The sequence below is a fragment of the Takifugu rubripes genome, chromosome 3 (genome assembly GCF_901000725.2).
Source record: "Takifugu rubripes chromosome 3, fTakRub1.2, whole genome shotgun sequence".
In the NCBI taxonomy this organism is placed as follows: domain Eukaryota; kingdom Metazoa; phylum Chordata; class Actinopteri; order Tetraodontiformes; family Tetraodontidae; genus Takifugu; species Takifugu rubripes.
Window position 1 is genome coordinate 17,159,523 of NC_042287.1, and position 11,890 is coordinate 17,171,412.

The 11,890-nt window shown below is 51.7% G+C and overlaps 2 protein-coding genes across 3 annotated transcripts in view; both read right to left on the reverse strand.

Annotated features, from left to right (window-relative positions):
* Window positions 1-2,466: 2,466 nt before the first annotated feature.
* LOC115249278 (uncharacterized) lies at window positions 2,467-9,993 on the reverse strand. 2 transcript variants are annotated; one of them, XM_029834490.1, is made up of 6 exons: window positions 9,699-9,993; window positions 6,768-6,991; window positions 6,394-6,580; window positions 6,225-6,320; window positions 4,709-5,210; window positions 2,467-4,612 (listed from the first exon to the last, which is right to left on the reverse strand). In XM_029834490.1, exons 1-6 carry the CDS (start codon window positions 9,723-9,725, stop codon window positions 3,687-3,689), a joined length of 1,962 nt encoding a protein of 653 aa, XP_029690350.1. In that variant the 5' UTR covers window positions 9,726-9,993; the 3' UTR covers window positions 2,467-3,686. The 2 variants fall into 2 exon arrangements, with proteins under 2 accessions (XP_029690350.1, XP_029690349.1); XM_029834489.1 differs by having other exon boundaries at window positions 6,768-6,994.
* A 1,205-nt stretch (window positions 9,994-11,198) lies between these two features.
* Window positions 11,199-11,890, reverse strand: part of LOC105419328 (peptidase inhibitor 16-like) — a 7,881-nt gene continuing 7,189 nt past the window's right edge. The window contains exon 6 of the mRNA XM_029834200.1: window positions 11,199-11,890. This exon is cut by the window's right edge and continues 646 nt beyond it. The gene's annotated coding sequence lies outside the window, so the exon portion shown is untranslated.

Genomic DNA, 11,890 nt, shown 5'->3' on the forward strand with positions numbered 1-11,890 from the left:
ACCAGTCATTTACCCTCTCAGTCCCAGTGTAACCAGTCATTTACCCCCTCAGTCCCAGTATAACCAGTCATTTACCCTCTCAGTCCCAGTGTAACCAGTCATTTACCCTCTCAGTCCCAGTATAACCAGTCATTTACCCTCTCAGTCCCAGTGTAACCAGTCATTTACCCTCTCAGTCCCAGTGTAACCAGTCATTTACCCCCTCTGTCCCAGTATAACCAGTCATTTACCCTCTCAGTCCCAGTATAACCAGTCATTTACCCTCTCAGTCCCAGTATAACCAGTCATTTACCCTCTCAGTCCCAGTGTAACCAGTCATTTACCCCCTCTGTCCCAGTATAACCAGTCATTTACCCTCTCAGTCCCAGTATAACCAGTCATTTACCCTCTCAGTCCCAGTATAACCAGTCATTTACCCTCTCAGTCCCAGTATAACCAGTCATTTACCCTCTCAGTCCCAGTATGGAGCAGCTGCAGAAGCTCAGCAATGATGAAATAAATGAGTTTGTTTTCGTGTCACAGGGGGAATGTGATCCCGTCGCCACGGCAACAGAACCTTCAGACACTCACAGAGTTGAGAAATGATCGTTTGGGGAAGAATAGAAGAAGAAGAAGCACAAGTGATGAGGTTGGTGGGAGGTGCAGCGGAACCAAACACACCTGTTGGGATCCACCTGTTGGGATCCACCTGCTGGGATCCACCTGCTGGGATCCACCTGAAGGTCCTGTCCAGTGTCCAGAGGCTGCGTCCTCAGCCGTCCCCTGTCCAGCAGGTCAATCACACCCCCCCGGTAATGAACATCTGATTAGGACTGAAAACCTTTGCAAACCAACAGTCAAAACACTCGTAAACTTACAAAAATAAAATTAACAAGTTGCATGCAACCCAGTAAAACCAGTCATTTACCCTCTCTGTCCCAGTATAACCAGTCATTTACCCTCTGTCCCAGTATAACCAGTCATTTACCCTCTGTCCCAGTATAACCAGTCATTTACCCTCTCAGTCCCAGTAAAACCAGTCCATTTACCCTCTGTCCCAGTATAACCAGTCATTTACCCTCTGTCCCAGTAAAACCAGTCATTTACCCTCTCTGTCCCAGTATAACCAGTCATTTACCCTCTGTCCCAGTATAACCAGTCATTTACCCTCTGTCCCAGTATAACCAGTCATTTACCCTCTGTCCCAGTAAAACCAGTCATTTACCCTCTCTGTCCCAGTATAACCAGTCATTTACCCTCTCTGTCCCAGTATAACCAGTCATTTACCCTCTGTCCCAGTATAACCAGTCATTTACCCTCTCAGTCCCAGTAAAACCAGTCCATTTACCCTCTGTCCCAGTATAACCAGTCATTTACCCTCTGTCCCAGTAAAACCAGTCATTTACCCTCTCTGTCCCAGTATAACCAGTCATTTACCCTCTGTCCCAGTATAACCAGTCATTTACCCTCTCAGTCCCAGTATAACCAGTCATTTACCCTCTGTCCCAGTATAACCAGTCATTTACCCTCTGTCCCAGTATAACCAGTCATTTACCCTCTGTCCCAGTATAACCAGTCATTTACCCTCTCAGTCCCAGTATAACCAGTCATTTACCCCCTCTGTCCCAGTATAACCAGTCATTTACCCTCTCAGTCCCAGTATAACCAGTCATTTACCCGGAACACGCGGAACTGGCGTTCTGTAAAACCAAACAAATGTTGCGTTGTTGTGAGGACACGCAGCTGTTCCAGCGGTGACCAGCAGGGTGCGCCCTGTTCCAGGGACTGGTGAAGTCAGGATCGTTTGTGTTCCTGGGCTGGTTGTCTGTCACCATGGCGATGATCTCGTCGTCTGAGGATTCTCCTCTTCAGATTGAGCAGATCTGACCAACAACAGTGGTCGTTAGTGTTTCAGGCTCCCCCAGATGTGCCACCACTGATGTGGCTGAGCTGATGTTGTTGCCACATCTGCTGGTTCCCCACAGCCATGTCCAAGTGCCCCCCCCCCCCGCCCCGTCCCTGGATTTTGTTCTTCACTCTCTGGTCCAAAGGCCCCACCACTGGCAGAGCGTCATGTTTCCATGACGACTGACAGAGAAAGCAATATTTTGTTTTATTCAATTGAAGATGACGTGCGTCGCCATGGAGACAAACACGCTGCTGCTTCCCTCCTCTCATAGATTCTGTGAGGTCTCTTCCAACGTAGCTCCAAAGTTAGCTGGTTTAAACATTTATTTTTTTGAACAGGAGCTCCAGGATCCGGCTGAACCGCTCGGAACCGTCGTCTCCATCTGCACAGGACCAGGATCCGGCTGAACCGCTCGGAACCGTCGTCTCCATCTGCACAGGACCAGGATCCGGCTGAACCGCTCGGAACCGTCGTCTCCATCTGCACAGGACCAGGATCCGGCTGAACCGCTCGGAACCGTCGTCTCCATCTGCACAGGACCAGGATCCGGCTGACGTGGGGGAAATGACGACTCAGACGGGTGTTCAGAGCTTTACTGAGGCAGGTTCATGTGCAGAACGTACAACACAGAGAGAAATACGAACACACGTGCTGACCCATCAGCCGCTCGGTGCACAGCTGACATCATCGAGAAACCTGAGCAGCACCGGACGGACGGACGGACGGACGGACGCCCAGCTCGCCTCTGCCAGACCTCCTGCTGTTGCACCCCTCCCCTCTGGTTGCTAAGTTGCTAAGTTGCAGGTTGTGACAGGTGTTCTGCGCCGTAGGAGTTAGCATGCTAGGCTAGGCTAATAACGAAGCGTGGATTCACCGAGTGCACAGTAACATCTACAGCGTCACAGGACCGAGGGCAGGTGACGGAAACACCGTGGTTCTAAAAGGCTTTTACATCTTACACTCAGCTTTGCTCTAGATTGTCCACAAACTACAAAAGTGACACGTTTTCTTTGGCTAAACAACTACGCTAGTATCAAACTATTATTATCTGCAGCCTGTCTGAACACACAGTTTAGAAAAAAGTCCAAAATTCCTGAAAATGTTCCCACCGCTAATAAAATTGCATTGAAGTGTTTCATTGTATCACGATTATTATTATTATTATTATAATTCCTGTTATTATTGATCACAACACCTGAATCCACACAGGTGAGGTCTCAGTAGTAAAATATACGCTTCGTTCGATATGTGAAATCAGCACTTCTGAAGGTGTTCGGAGCTTCTTTGGGAGCCTCGTTCCACTTTTCCCTCACGGATCAGACAGGATCTGACCCGATGCCACGATGTTGATCATTGATTACAAGTTCTAAAGGAACAATATCACCATAAAACATCGTTTCCACGTCAAGTCTGTCAAAGATCAAAGAGATAAAAGACAGAATTTAAAAAAAATGCATTGCAGGAAATTTACAGACTGTTTCAAGGGTGAAGCTGCAGATGGACACTTCCTGTCGGGCCTGAGTCCTGGAGGGTCTGGAGGAGGCCTCAGCTCATGGTTCTGATCCACCCAGAGCGTCCTGGTTAAGTCAGCGGGTTCTCCTCATTGGTCGGAACATGTGGGAATGTTTCTGAGAGGTGGGTGGATCCACCTGGTGGATCAACCAGTAATCAACAGCTTTGTTGCCTTAAATCCAGAGTTTTGGACATTCACACATGTCTCCTGTGGACGGATGCAGCTCCGGGACCTGGATCTGTCTGGTCCCGGTTCCGCGGGCCCGAGCTGGGAGGTGTTTCCGGATCAGACGGTGGTGACCGACAGCAGGGGACTGGGACACAGCTGACTGTCGCTGTCCACCCGCGTCCCGTGAGTCAGCAGCTCCTCCACCGTGGTCCAGTCATCCAGCAGCTTGCTGTTCCTCAGCCGGTTCTGCTTCATGTGGCTCAGCTCCAGGACCGTCTGAGACGACACCAAGGCCGGAACCAGCTGCTCCTCCGCCCCTCCCCTCCTCTCCCTGTGTTGCCGTGACAACGCCAGGTGGCGCCTCCTCTCGGTCCGGCTCCAGTGCCGGCCCGCCCACCGGCCGTCCTCCCCCTCCGCCTCGCCTTCGCCCCCCCCCTCGCCCCGCACCTCCTCGTCCGTGGTCACCTCGCTACGTTCCCGGGCCAACCGGTAGGCCCGGGCTCTGAGCAGCTGGTTCCGGACCGACTTCTGATTGGACAGTCTGGAGCGTGGAGACGGCGGGGAGGGGGGGCGCTGCGGGGCCCCCAGCGTGCTGTAGAGCGGAACAGGCGGAGCCTTTGTGTTGCCAGTACGATTCCCAAGGGTCTGAAAGCCTCTCCAGTCCACCGCCCGGCTGGACCCAGAACCGGGACGCTTGGAGAACACATTCTCTTCTGTGCTCTGGTTTGAGACCTGGTAGTTCCTCATTGCATTCTGGTGGTTGTTGATGTTGGTTCTGTCTATACTGGGGTGGTTGGCAGGGTGGCAGTTGCTGGGGTAACTGGCCCGGCTCCTGGACCCGGGACCCATCTGCTTGTCCTGGTGTTTATTCCTCAGGTTGTTTGGATCGGTGGTGTTGGGGTGGCTGGCCCTGCGCCGACGTTGTCCTTCGCTTAGGTCTGTTATCGTTCGACTCCTCCCTGGAGCCTCGAAGGTCCTGCCCCCCCCCTGCTGCTGCTGCTCCAGCCACAGCGCCCTCCGTTGGCAGGGCTCGGTACGACAGCCTGCAGGCGACAGGAAACAACATTCTGTTGGTTGGACTGACACAGTTTTGGATGCATGTAAGAGATTAATCTGGCTTCAGAAGCTAAAAGGGGTACCAGCTGAGGGGGAGGGGGGTGAGCAGTGGCGTGGTAAGGTGGGACTCCGCTCCGCTCGGTGGAAGTGCACGGTCGTGGTGGTGCTGTTACCCACGGTGCAGTGGGAGGACCGCGGCACCCCCGATTGAGTCACAGACGCTGACTCTGGAATGGACTCCAAATCCCAGCGTCCTCTCTGCTCTCGGGGGGAGTGGCCCGGGCGGAAGTGCGTCGGTCTGTGGGCGTGGCTCCCGTGAATCTTGTGCAGCCGTCTGTGCTCCCCGGTGCTGACGCTGTGGAAGCCGGAGTCGCTGGGCTCCGAAGAGATCAAGGACTCGGAGGAGGAGGAGCCGCGGGAGGAAGGGGTGTGTCCAGGCAGGGAGGACATGGCGTCCGTCTCCGCCTCCGAAAAGGGCAGCCTGTGGTGCGGACTGTCGGGACCGCAGCCCAGCCCGCTGTCCAGCTCACTGAGAGGGAGGTATCCAAGGAGACGCTCCGACTGCCACAGGGGGCGGCAGGTGGACTGGGCCGCGTGGGAGGAAGAAAGAAGGAAAGAGTTTTGGTAGTAGTCCATCAAAGACACCGTCAGAACAAAGCTGCTACTTCAAAGATGCTACAAAGCTGGTGTGAGTTTGCTCTGGTTGCTAGTTTAACATCTAAAGTGATGTTTATTAAAACTGGGATTATTTTATGGCATCAGTCACCCTGGATGGCTACAGCAAAGGTGATGATGTCAGAGCTGAAGGAAGAGCTCCGCCTCACTATGATGTCAGAGCTAAAGAGCTCCGCCTCACTGTGATGTCAGAGCTGAAGGAAGAGCTCCGCCTCACTATGATGTCAGAGCTAAAGAGCTCCGCCTCACTATGATGTCAGAGCTGAAGGAAGAGCTCCGCCTCACTATGATGTCAGAGCTAAAGAGCTCCGCCTCACTATGATGTCAGAGCTGAAGGAAGAGCTCCGCCTCACTATGATGTCAGAGCTGAAGGAAGAGCTCCGCCTCACTATGATGTCAGAGCTAAAGAGCTCCGCCTCACTATGATGTCAGAGCTGAAGGAAGAGCTCCGCCTCACTATGATGTCAGAGCTAAAGAGCTCCGCCTCACTATGATGTCAGAGCTGAAGGAAGAGCTCCGCCTCACTATGATGTCAGAGCTAAAGAGCTCCGCCTCACTATGATGTCAGAGCTGAAGGAAGAGCTCCGCCTCACTATGATGTCAGAGCTGAAGGAAGAGCTCCGCCTCACTATGATGTCAGAGCTGAAAAGCTCCGCCTCACTATGATGTCAGAGCTAAAGAGCTCCACCTCACTATGATGTCAGAGCTGAAGGAAGAGCTCCGCCTCACTATGATGTCAGAGCTGAAGAGCTCCGCCTCACTATGATGTCATCAGCGACCGTTATCTTTGTCAGTATTACTGCAGACTTCTGCATGTGTCCAACATTGTTTCCATTCTTTGTGAAACGTGTTGGCCAACGCAGAACTTTACTGTCGGGTCCAGTCGGGTTCCGGAACAAAAGACAACCCATCGGGCTTCATCACCTGTCTGGACAGATCATCCGGCTCCGCCTCCTCTGAGTTGTAGCAGCCAATCAGGCAGCTCTCTGAGTTTGGCTGGTAGGGCAACATTTCCTGACCCTGAAATTTAGGGAACATTCAGAACTTTGAGTCCAACGGGGCGAAAGTGAAACGGGACGGGACCAGAGGTCACCTGGAATTCCAGCCTGTCCAGGTGATCCAGGCTGTAGGAGACGCTGGGTAGGTAGTTGTTATTGGTGTGCTGTTCATTGGCTGGTCGAGGCAGGTAGGCACTGGGCAGGTAGACATCAGCTGGTCCCATCATGTGGTTGCTGGCTGGATACAAGTCAGGTGACATGGTCACCTGACCATAGTAAGGCCTGCGGGAGGAGACACGTCATGAAGGACCTAATGTTTGGCATCTTCATAAACTATCAGAATTAGTTCTTATTGCGTGATTCCAGAACAGGCATGAGGCTGCGCTACAGCCGCTCACGCCCGTTATGCTAGTTTATGGACTTCCTGTTTATTAGCAAGGCATTTCCTGCCATGACCTTCAGTACCCACGCTGCTCTGTAGCCGTCCCCCCGGCCTTTCTCCCCCTCCATCAGGCCCATGGCTCTCAGGGCCTCCCAGTGGCCTCCTGCTGGAACACCTGTGCAATGAGGCCGGCGCCGGCGGTGGCCACGCCCCTTCCTCCCATCCACCTGCACGCTGATGGGCTGGCCATATTCGTCCACAAAGTGCAGCTCCTCCGTGCAGCGATGGCGAGAAGGTTCCCGAGTTTTGACCTGCTGAGGTGGAAGAGGACAGGTTAGAGCTGGCGGGAGCGCGTCGTGATCAGGTGACCGAGCGTCGCCCGTCGTGATCGGGTGACCAAGTCGTCGCCCGTCGTGATCGGGTGACCGAGCGCGTCGCCCGCCGTGATCAGGTGACCGAGCGTCGCCCGTCGTGATCAGGTGACCGAGCGTCGCCCGCCGTGATCAGGTGACCAAGCGTCGCCCGTCGTGATCAGGTGACCAAGCGTCGCCCTGCAGCTCTGAGAGCGTCGACGCCCAAACGGTGGATCAGTAGGAGTCCGGCCCCCTGGGGTTGACCTGCTGAGTGTGTTGCATAACGGAGCCCATGAATCAGCCTCTCTACATACAGGGGTGAATAATGGAAGCGTCTCCGCTGGTGAACGGCGCCGTGTTTCCCCTGCGGACACGGCGAATCCTCCCCTGTGATTGGCTCCTCTCCCTCTTATATACGTGTGAGAGTGTGAGCTGAGCAGCACAGCGGCGCCGGAACGCAGCTACGGAGCGGCACATTTGCTCCTGAAATGTGAGTGTGGCGCCGTTCTGCCGACCCGGCAGCGCTCGCGCCGGGGGGGGGGGCGTTTCTACCAGAACAGCCCAGAATAAACGGCGGCGCTTCGTGTTCCGGAAGTTGAGACGCTGTGATGTCAGAGGCGGCGCTGTGACGCAACATGTAGGTCAGGAATCTGCAGCCTCGCTGGACCCTTCTGGACCAGAACAAGAGTCTAAAGAGGCCCAGTGCAGAGCCTGGGGCCCACACACACACACACACACACACACACACACACACACACACACACACACACACACACTTGTGTGAGTGTGAAAGAGAGAGAGTGATGTGTGCCTGGGAGAAAGTGTGTTGTGCTTCACTGCACTTTGACAGTGATGCAGACTGACTCTCTCTCTCTCCTCTTCCTCACATCTCTCTCTCCTCATCCTCACATATCTCTCTCTTCTTCCTCACATCTCTCTCTCCTCTTCCTCACATCTCTCTCTCTTCTTCCTCACATCTCTCTCTCCTCATCCTCACATCTCTCTCTCCTCTTCCTCACATCTCTCTACCACACCATCCTCCCTCTCTCCTCTTCCTCACATCTCTCTCTACCACACCATCCTCTCTCTCTCTCTCTCTCCTCTTCCTCACATCCCTCTCTCCTCTTCCTCTCACCATCTGTCTCTCTTGGTCATTTATTAACTCGACATCTTTACGTGATGTTGACAGAAACTTTCTGTTCTACGAAACGTTCCTGAAACGCACCAGATCCTCTTAAATCACGACTTCCTCTGAATCCTGTGAGATCTTTTCAGAAACTCTTGTATAGTTGAACTGTGGAGGTTCCTGTTGGGCTGGAACCAAATTCAAGACAAAGGACATCAAAATGACCGACAGCAACCCAACCTGTGTGTGTGTGTGTGTGTGTGTGTGTGTGTGTGTGTGTGTGTGTGTGTGTGTGTGTGTGAGAGTGTGTGACATCTGCAGCTCCCTTCAGGAATGCTGAGTTGAGGATCTCACTTTGGGTTCAACAGGATTCAGAGCAACAGTTCTTGTTTCTGCAGGTTGTAGCTGCACTTTTAGGCCACGCCCACTCATGAGTTAGCAACGTTGTGGGCGTGGCCCCAGCGTTGGTCATTTACTAATCATCATCATCATCATCATCATCAATCACAAGTTTGATCTCCAGATAAAAAGAAAATACAAAAATAAAGCAATGAAAACAACTTTGGTTGGATGTTTCAGGTTGTGGTGCGATGACGCCGGGGAGAATTCTTGGAATTGTTCTGGAATTCCGGAGTTGCGGCTGTAATTCTGCCACTTTTCCTGGGAGGATTCTGGAATCTCAGCCAGTCTCGCTGCAGTGACGTGTGATGTGCACAGTTCCGTGATTAAGTGTGTCGCACAACAGCAGCCATCAACTCTCGTTAAGATCTTTTCCAACTCAACCATCCAGGAGAAAAAGCCTCTGTGAGCGGCGTTCCTGGCTGATCCGTCTCCCGCTTTGGATTTTAGCCGGAGAAGAACAAGAAGGAAGAAAACGTTCCTTCTCTCTAGATGTTTGAGCAAGAACGTCCCAACGTTTCCACATAAATCAACACAAGACTAAAGCTAACGGGCTAGTATTAGCATAGACCCGTGGTGCTGCCCTCTAGTGGCAGTGTTCAGGAACAGGACCTGCAACACACTTTAAATTATGCAAATAAAAGGAATTTTGTTTTGTTTTGTTGCTTAAAATGAGAAATCTTCAACCTTCTCACTCGATCTTCTTCACCACTGACATGTTCGGAATAGCTTTACATCCTTTAGGAGGATAATTAGCATTTTCACTGTGGTGACACCATGCACCATACCTGGTAACCATGGCGACAGGCTGCATGAGCCCCACAAATAAAGAGAGAGAGAGAGAGAACGAGTGGACGCATGCACGTCTGCAGCCGCGTCTCCTGCTGCCAGAACGAACCACGGCGAATAACCAGAGGTTTCACGCATCACCTGCGACGCTGCATCAGTGGTCACGAGGTCACGAGACGGTGGCGCCATGACAACACGGTCAGAGACACAGCGGGGGACGGATCCAGAAAACCCTCTCACACAACAGCCTTTCACATCCTGTGTGTGTGTGTGTGTGTGTGTGCGTGTGTGTGTGTGTGTGTTTACAAACGAGGTCATCACACACCCACCACCATCTTGCAGGTCACTCACCTTCGTCCGAGTGAGACGGCAGCCCATCCTGACTCCTCCTCCAAGCAGAAATGGAGGGATGGTTGTTGTTCGGAGGAGAAAAGGAGGTTGGAGAGAGCGAGAGAAGGGAGAGAGCTCGGTCGCCCACCGGCTCACATCTCCAACCTCTGATGACTGACAGAATCTGCAGATGATCAGCTGAGCGCCTGCAGTGTGGACAGAACTCCAGCTCCCATGATGCCCTGCGGTAAACAGCGGTTGGTGGGCAGCGGGTCCATGGTGGCAAAGCTCGGAATGTCCTCAGAAATGAGGAAGAACGGAGGGAGAGAGAGAGAGAGAGAGAGAGGGAGAGAGAGAGAGAGAGCGGCAGCGGGGCGAGCGAGGGAGAGGGAGAGAGAGAGGGAGAGAGAGAGAGAGAGAGAGGGAGAGAGAGAGAGCGGCAGCGGGGCGAGCGAGGTAGAGAGAGAGAGACAGCAGAGAGAGAGAGAGAGGCAGCGGGGCGAGCGAGGTAGAGACAGCAGAGAGAGAGAGAGAGAGAGATGCTGGAGAGATGACAGGATATTTTCTTCTCTTCATCCTTCCCTCTCTCCCTCCCTCCTCTCTCCTTCTCTCTCTCTCTACCCCTCTAAATCCATCCATTTCTTCACTGACTGACTCACTCACCAGAGGATAAATGAACTGGTTATACTGGGACAGAGGGGATCAGGGACTGGTTATACTGGGACAGAGGGGATCAGGGACTGGTTATACTGGGACAGAGGGACTGGTTATACTGGGACAGAGGGGATCAGGGACTGGTTATACTGGGACAGAGGGACTGGTTATACTGGGACAGAGGGGATCAGGGACTGGTTATACTAGGACAGAGGGGATCATGAACTGGTTATACTGGGACAGAGGGGATCAGGGACTGGTTATACTGGGACAGAGGGACTGGTTATACTGGGACAGAGGGTATCATGAACTGGTTATACTGGGACAGAGGGACTGGTTATACTGGGACAGAGGGGATCAGGGACTGGTTATACTGGGACAGAGGGGATCATGAACTGGTTATACTGGGACAGAGGGACTGGTTATACTGGGACAGAGGGGATCAGGGACTGGTTATACTGGGACAGAGGGACTGGTTATACTGGGACAGAGGGGATCAGGGACTGGTTATACTGGGACAGAGGGGATCATGAACTGGTTATACTGGGACAGAGGGGATCAGGGACTGGTTTAGGTTAGTTTTTTAATAAAAGGTCACTCTTACTCAAGTACGAAGTGTTTAGATTTTGAACAACAGGGATCAAATGTGGAGTTTAAACGGGACATTTAGGGACATTGGTATTTGTTTAAAGTTTAAAGTTTAAAGCTAAGATATAAAACGTTTTTACTGAGCTTTTGTTAGTTTGATCACCTGAGAAAGAAAAACCTCTAAATGATTAAAACACCTCAAATTTCTGGAATATTTAGAAAATTCCAGCTCACTTAGCAAGACGACGTTTACAAGAACCTAAAGAATAAAACCCAAAGTGGTGGTAAAAAAGAAATTATGTTTATTCTTAGTTAATTATATGTACAGACATCCACACAATCATAAACCAATAGAACAATTCCAGTTAACTTGTGCAGCAGAGCCAAAAAAGACAGAATTAATCAACAAATCCTGTTGGAGTTCCAGTTTGAGAGCTTAGCAACCATCAATGAATGTAAATATGGCTGAAACATGACAGGGAAAAGTATTTTAACCCCAAACTCTGCATCACAAGAGCTTTTTTAAGGTGGGAATGTTGCTCGGAAACATTCCAGATGTGAACTAAAGCTCTTACACAGCAACAGCGCCCCCCTCTGGACACGAAACACAGGAGAAAAGAGCCAAAAAGGCCCCTTTAAACCTTTTAAACCTTAAACCGCAAGGTTGGAAAATCTTAAATCAAAAGTGTTGTTTATGTTTGGCGGTTTCTGATCGGTGTAATAAGCATAAAATATCCCAAAAATATTACTGATAATAATGTCAACGTAAAAGTCAACTTGTCTTCCTAAACATTCCCTTGTCCTTTTTCCAAGGGGAAACACACACACACACACACACACACACACACACACACGCACGCACGCACGCACACACACACACACACATGCACTACCGCCTCCATAACTAATATCTGCTGAGTCAGCAAAGTTCTGTCCATGCAGGGAACATTTATTCCGGATCTGCGTGACTC

Excerpts from the sequence above, each read along its gene's own strand:
- LOC115249278 (XM_029834489.1), bottom strand. The coding sequence starts at position 9,725 with ATGGGCTGCCGTCTCACTCGGACGAAG. Across the intron at positions 6,995-9,698 it reads GCCGTCTCACTCGGACGAAG|CAGGTCAAAACTCGGGAACC; the intron begins GTGAGTGACCTG and ends CTTCCACCTCAG. Across the intron at positions 6,321-6,393 it reads TGGACAGGCTGGAATTCCAG|GGTCAGGAAATGTTGCCCTA; the intron begins GTGACCTCTGGT and ends CCTAAATTTCAG.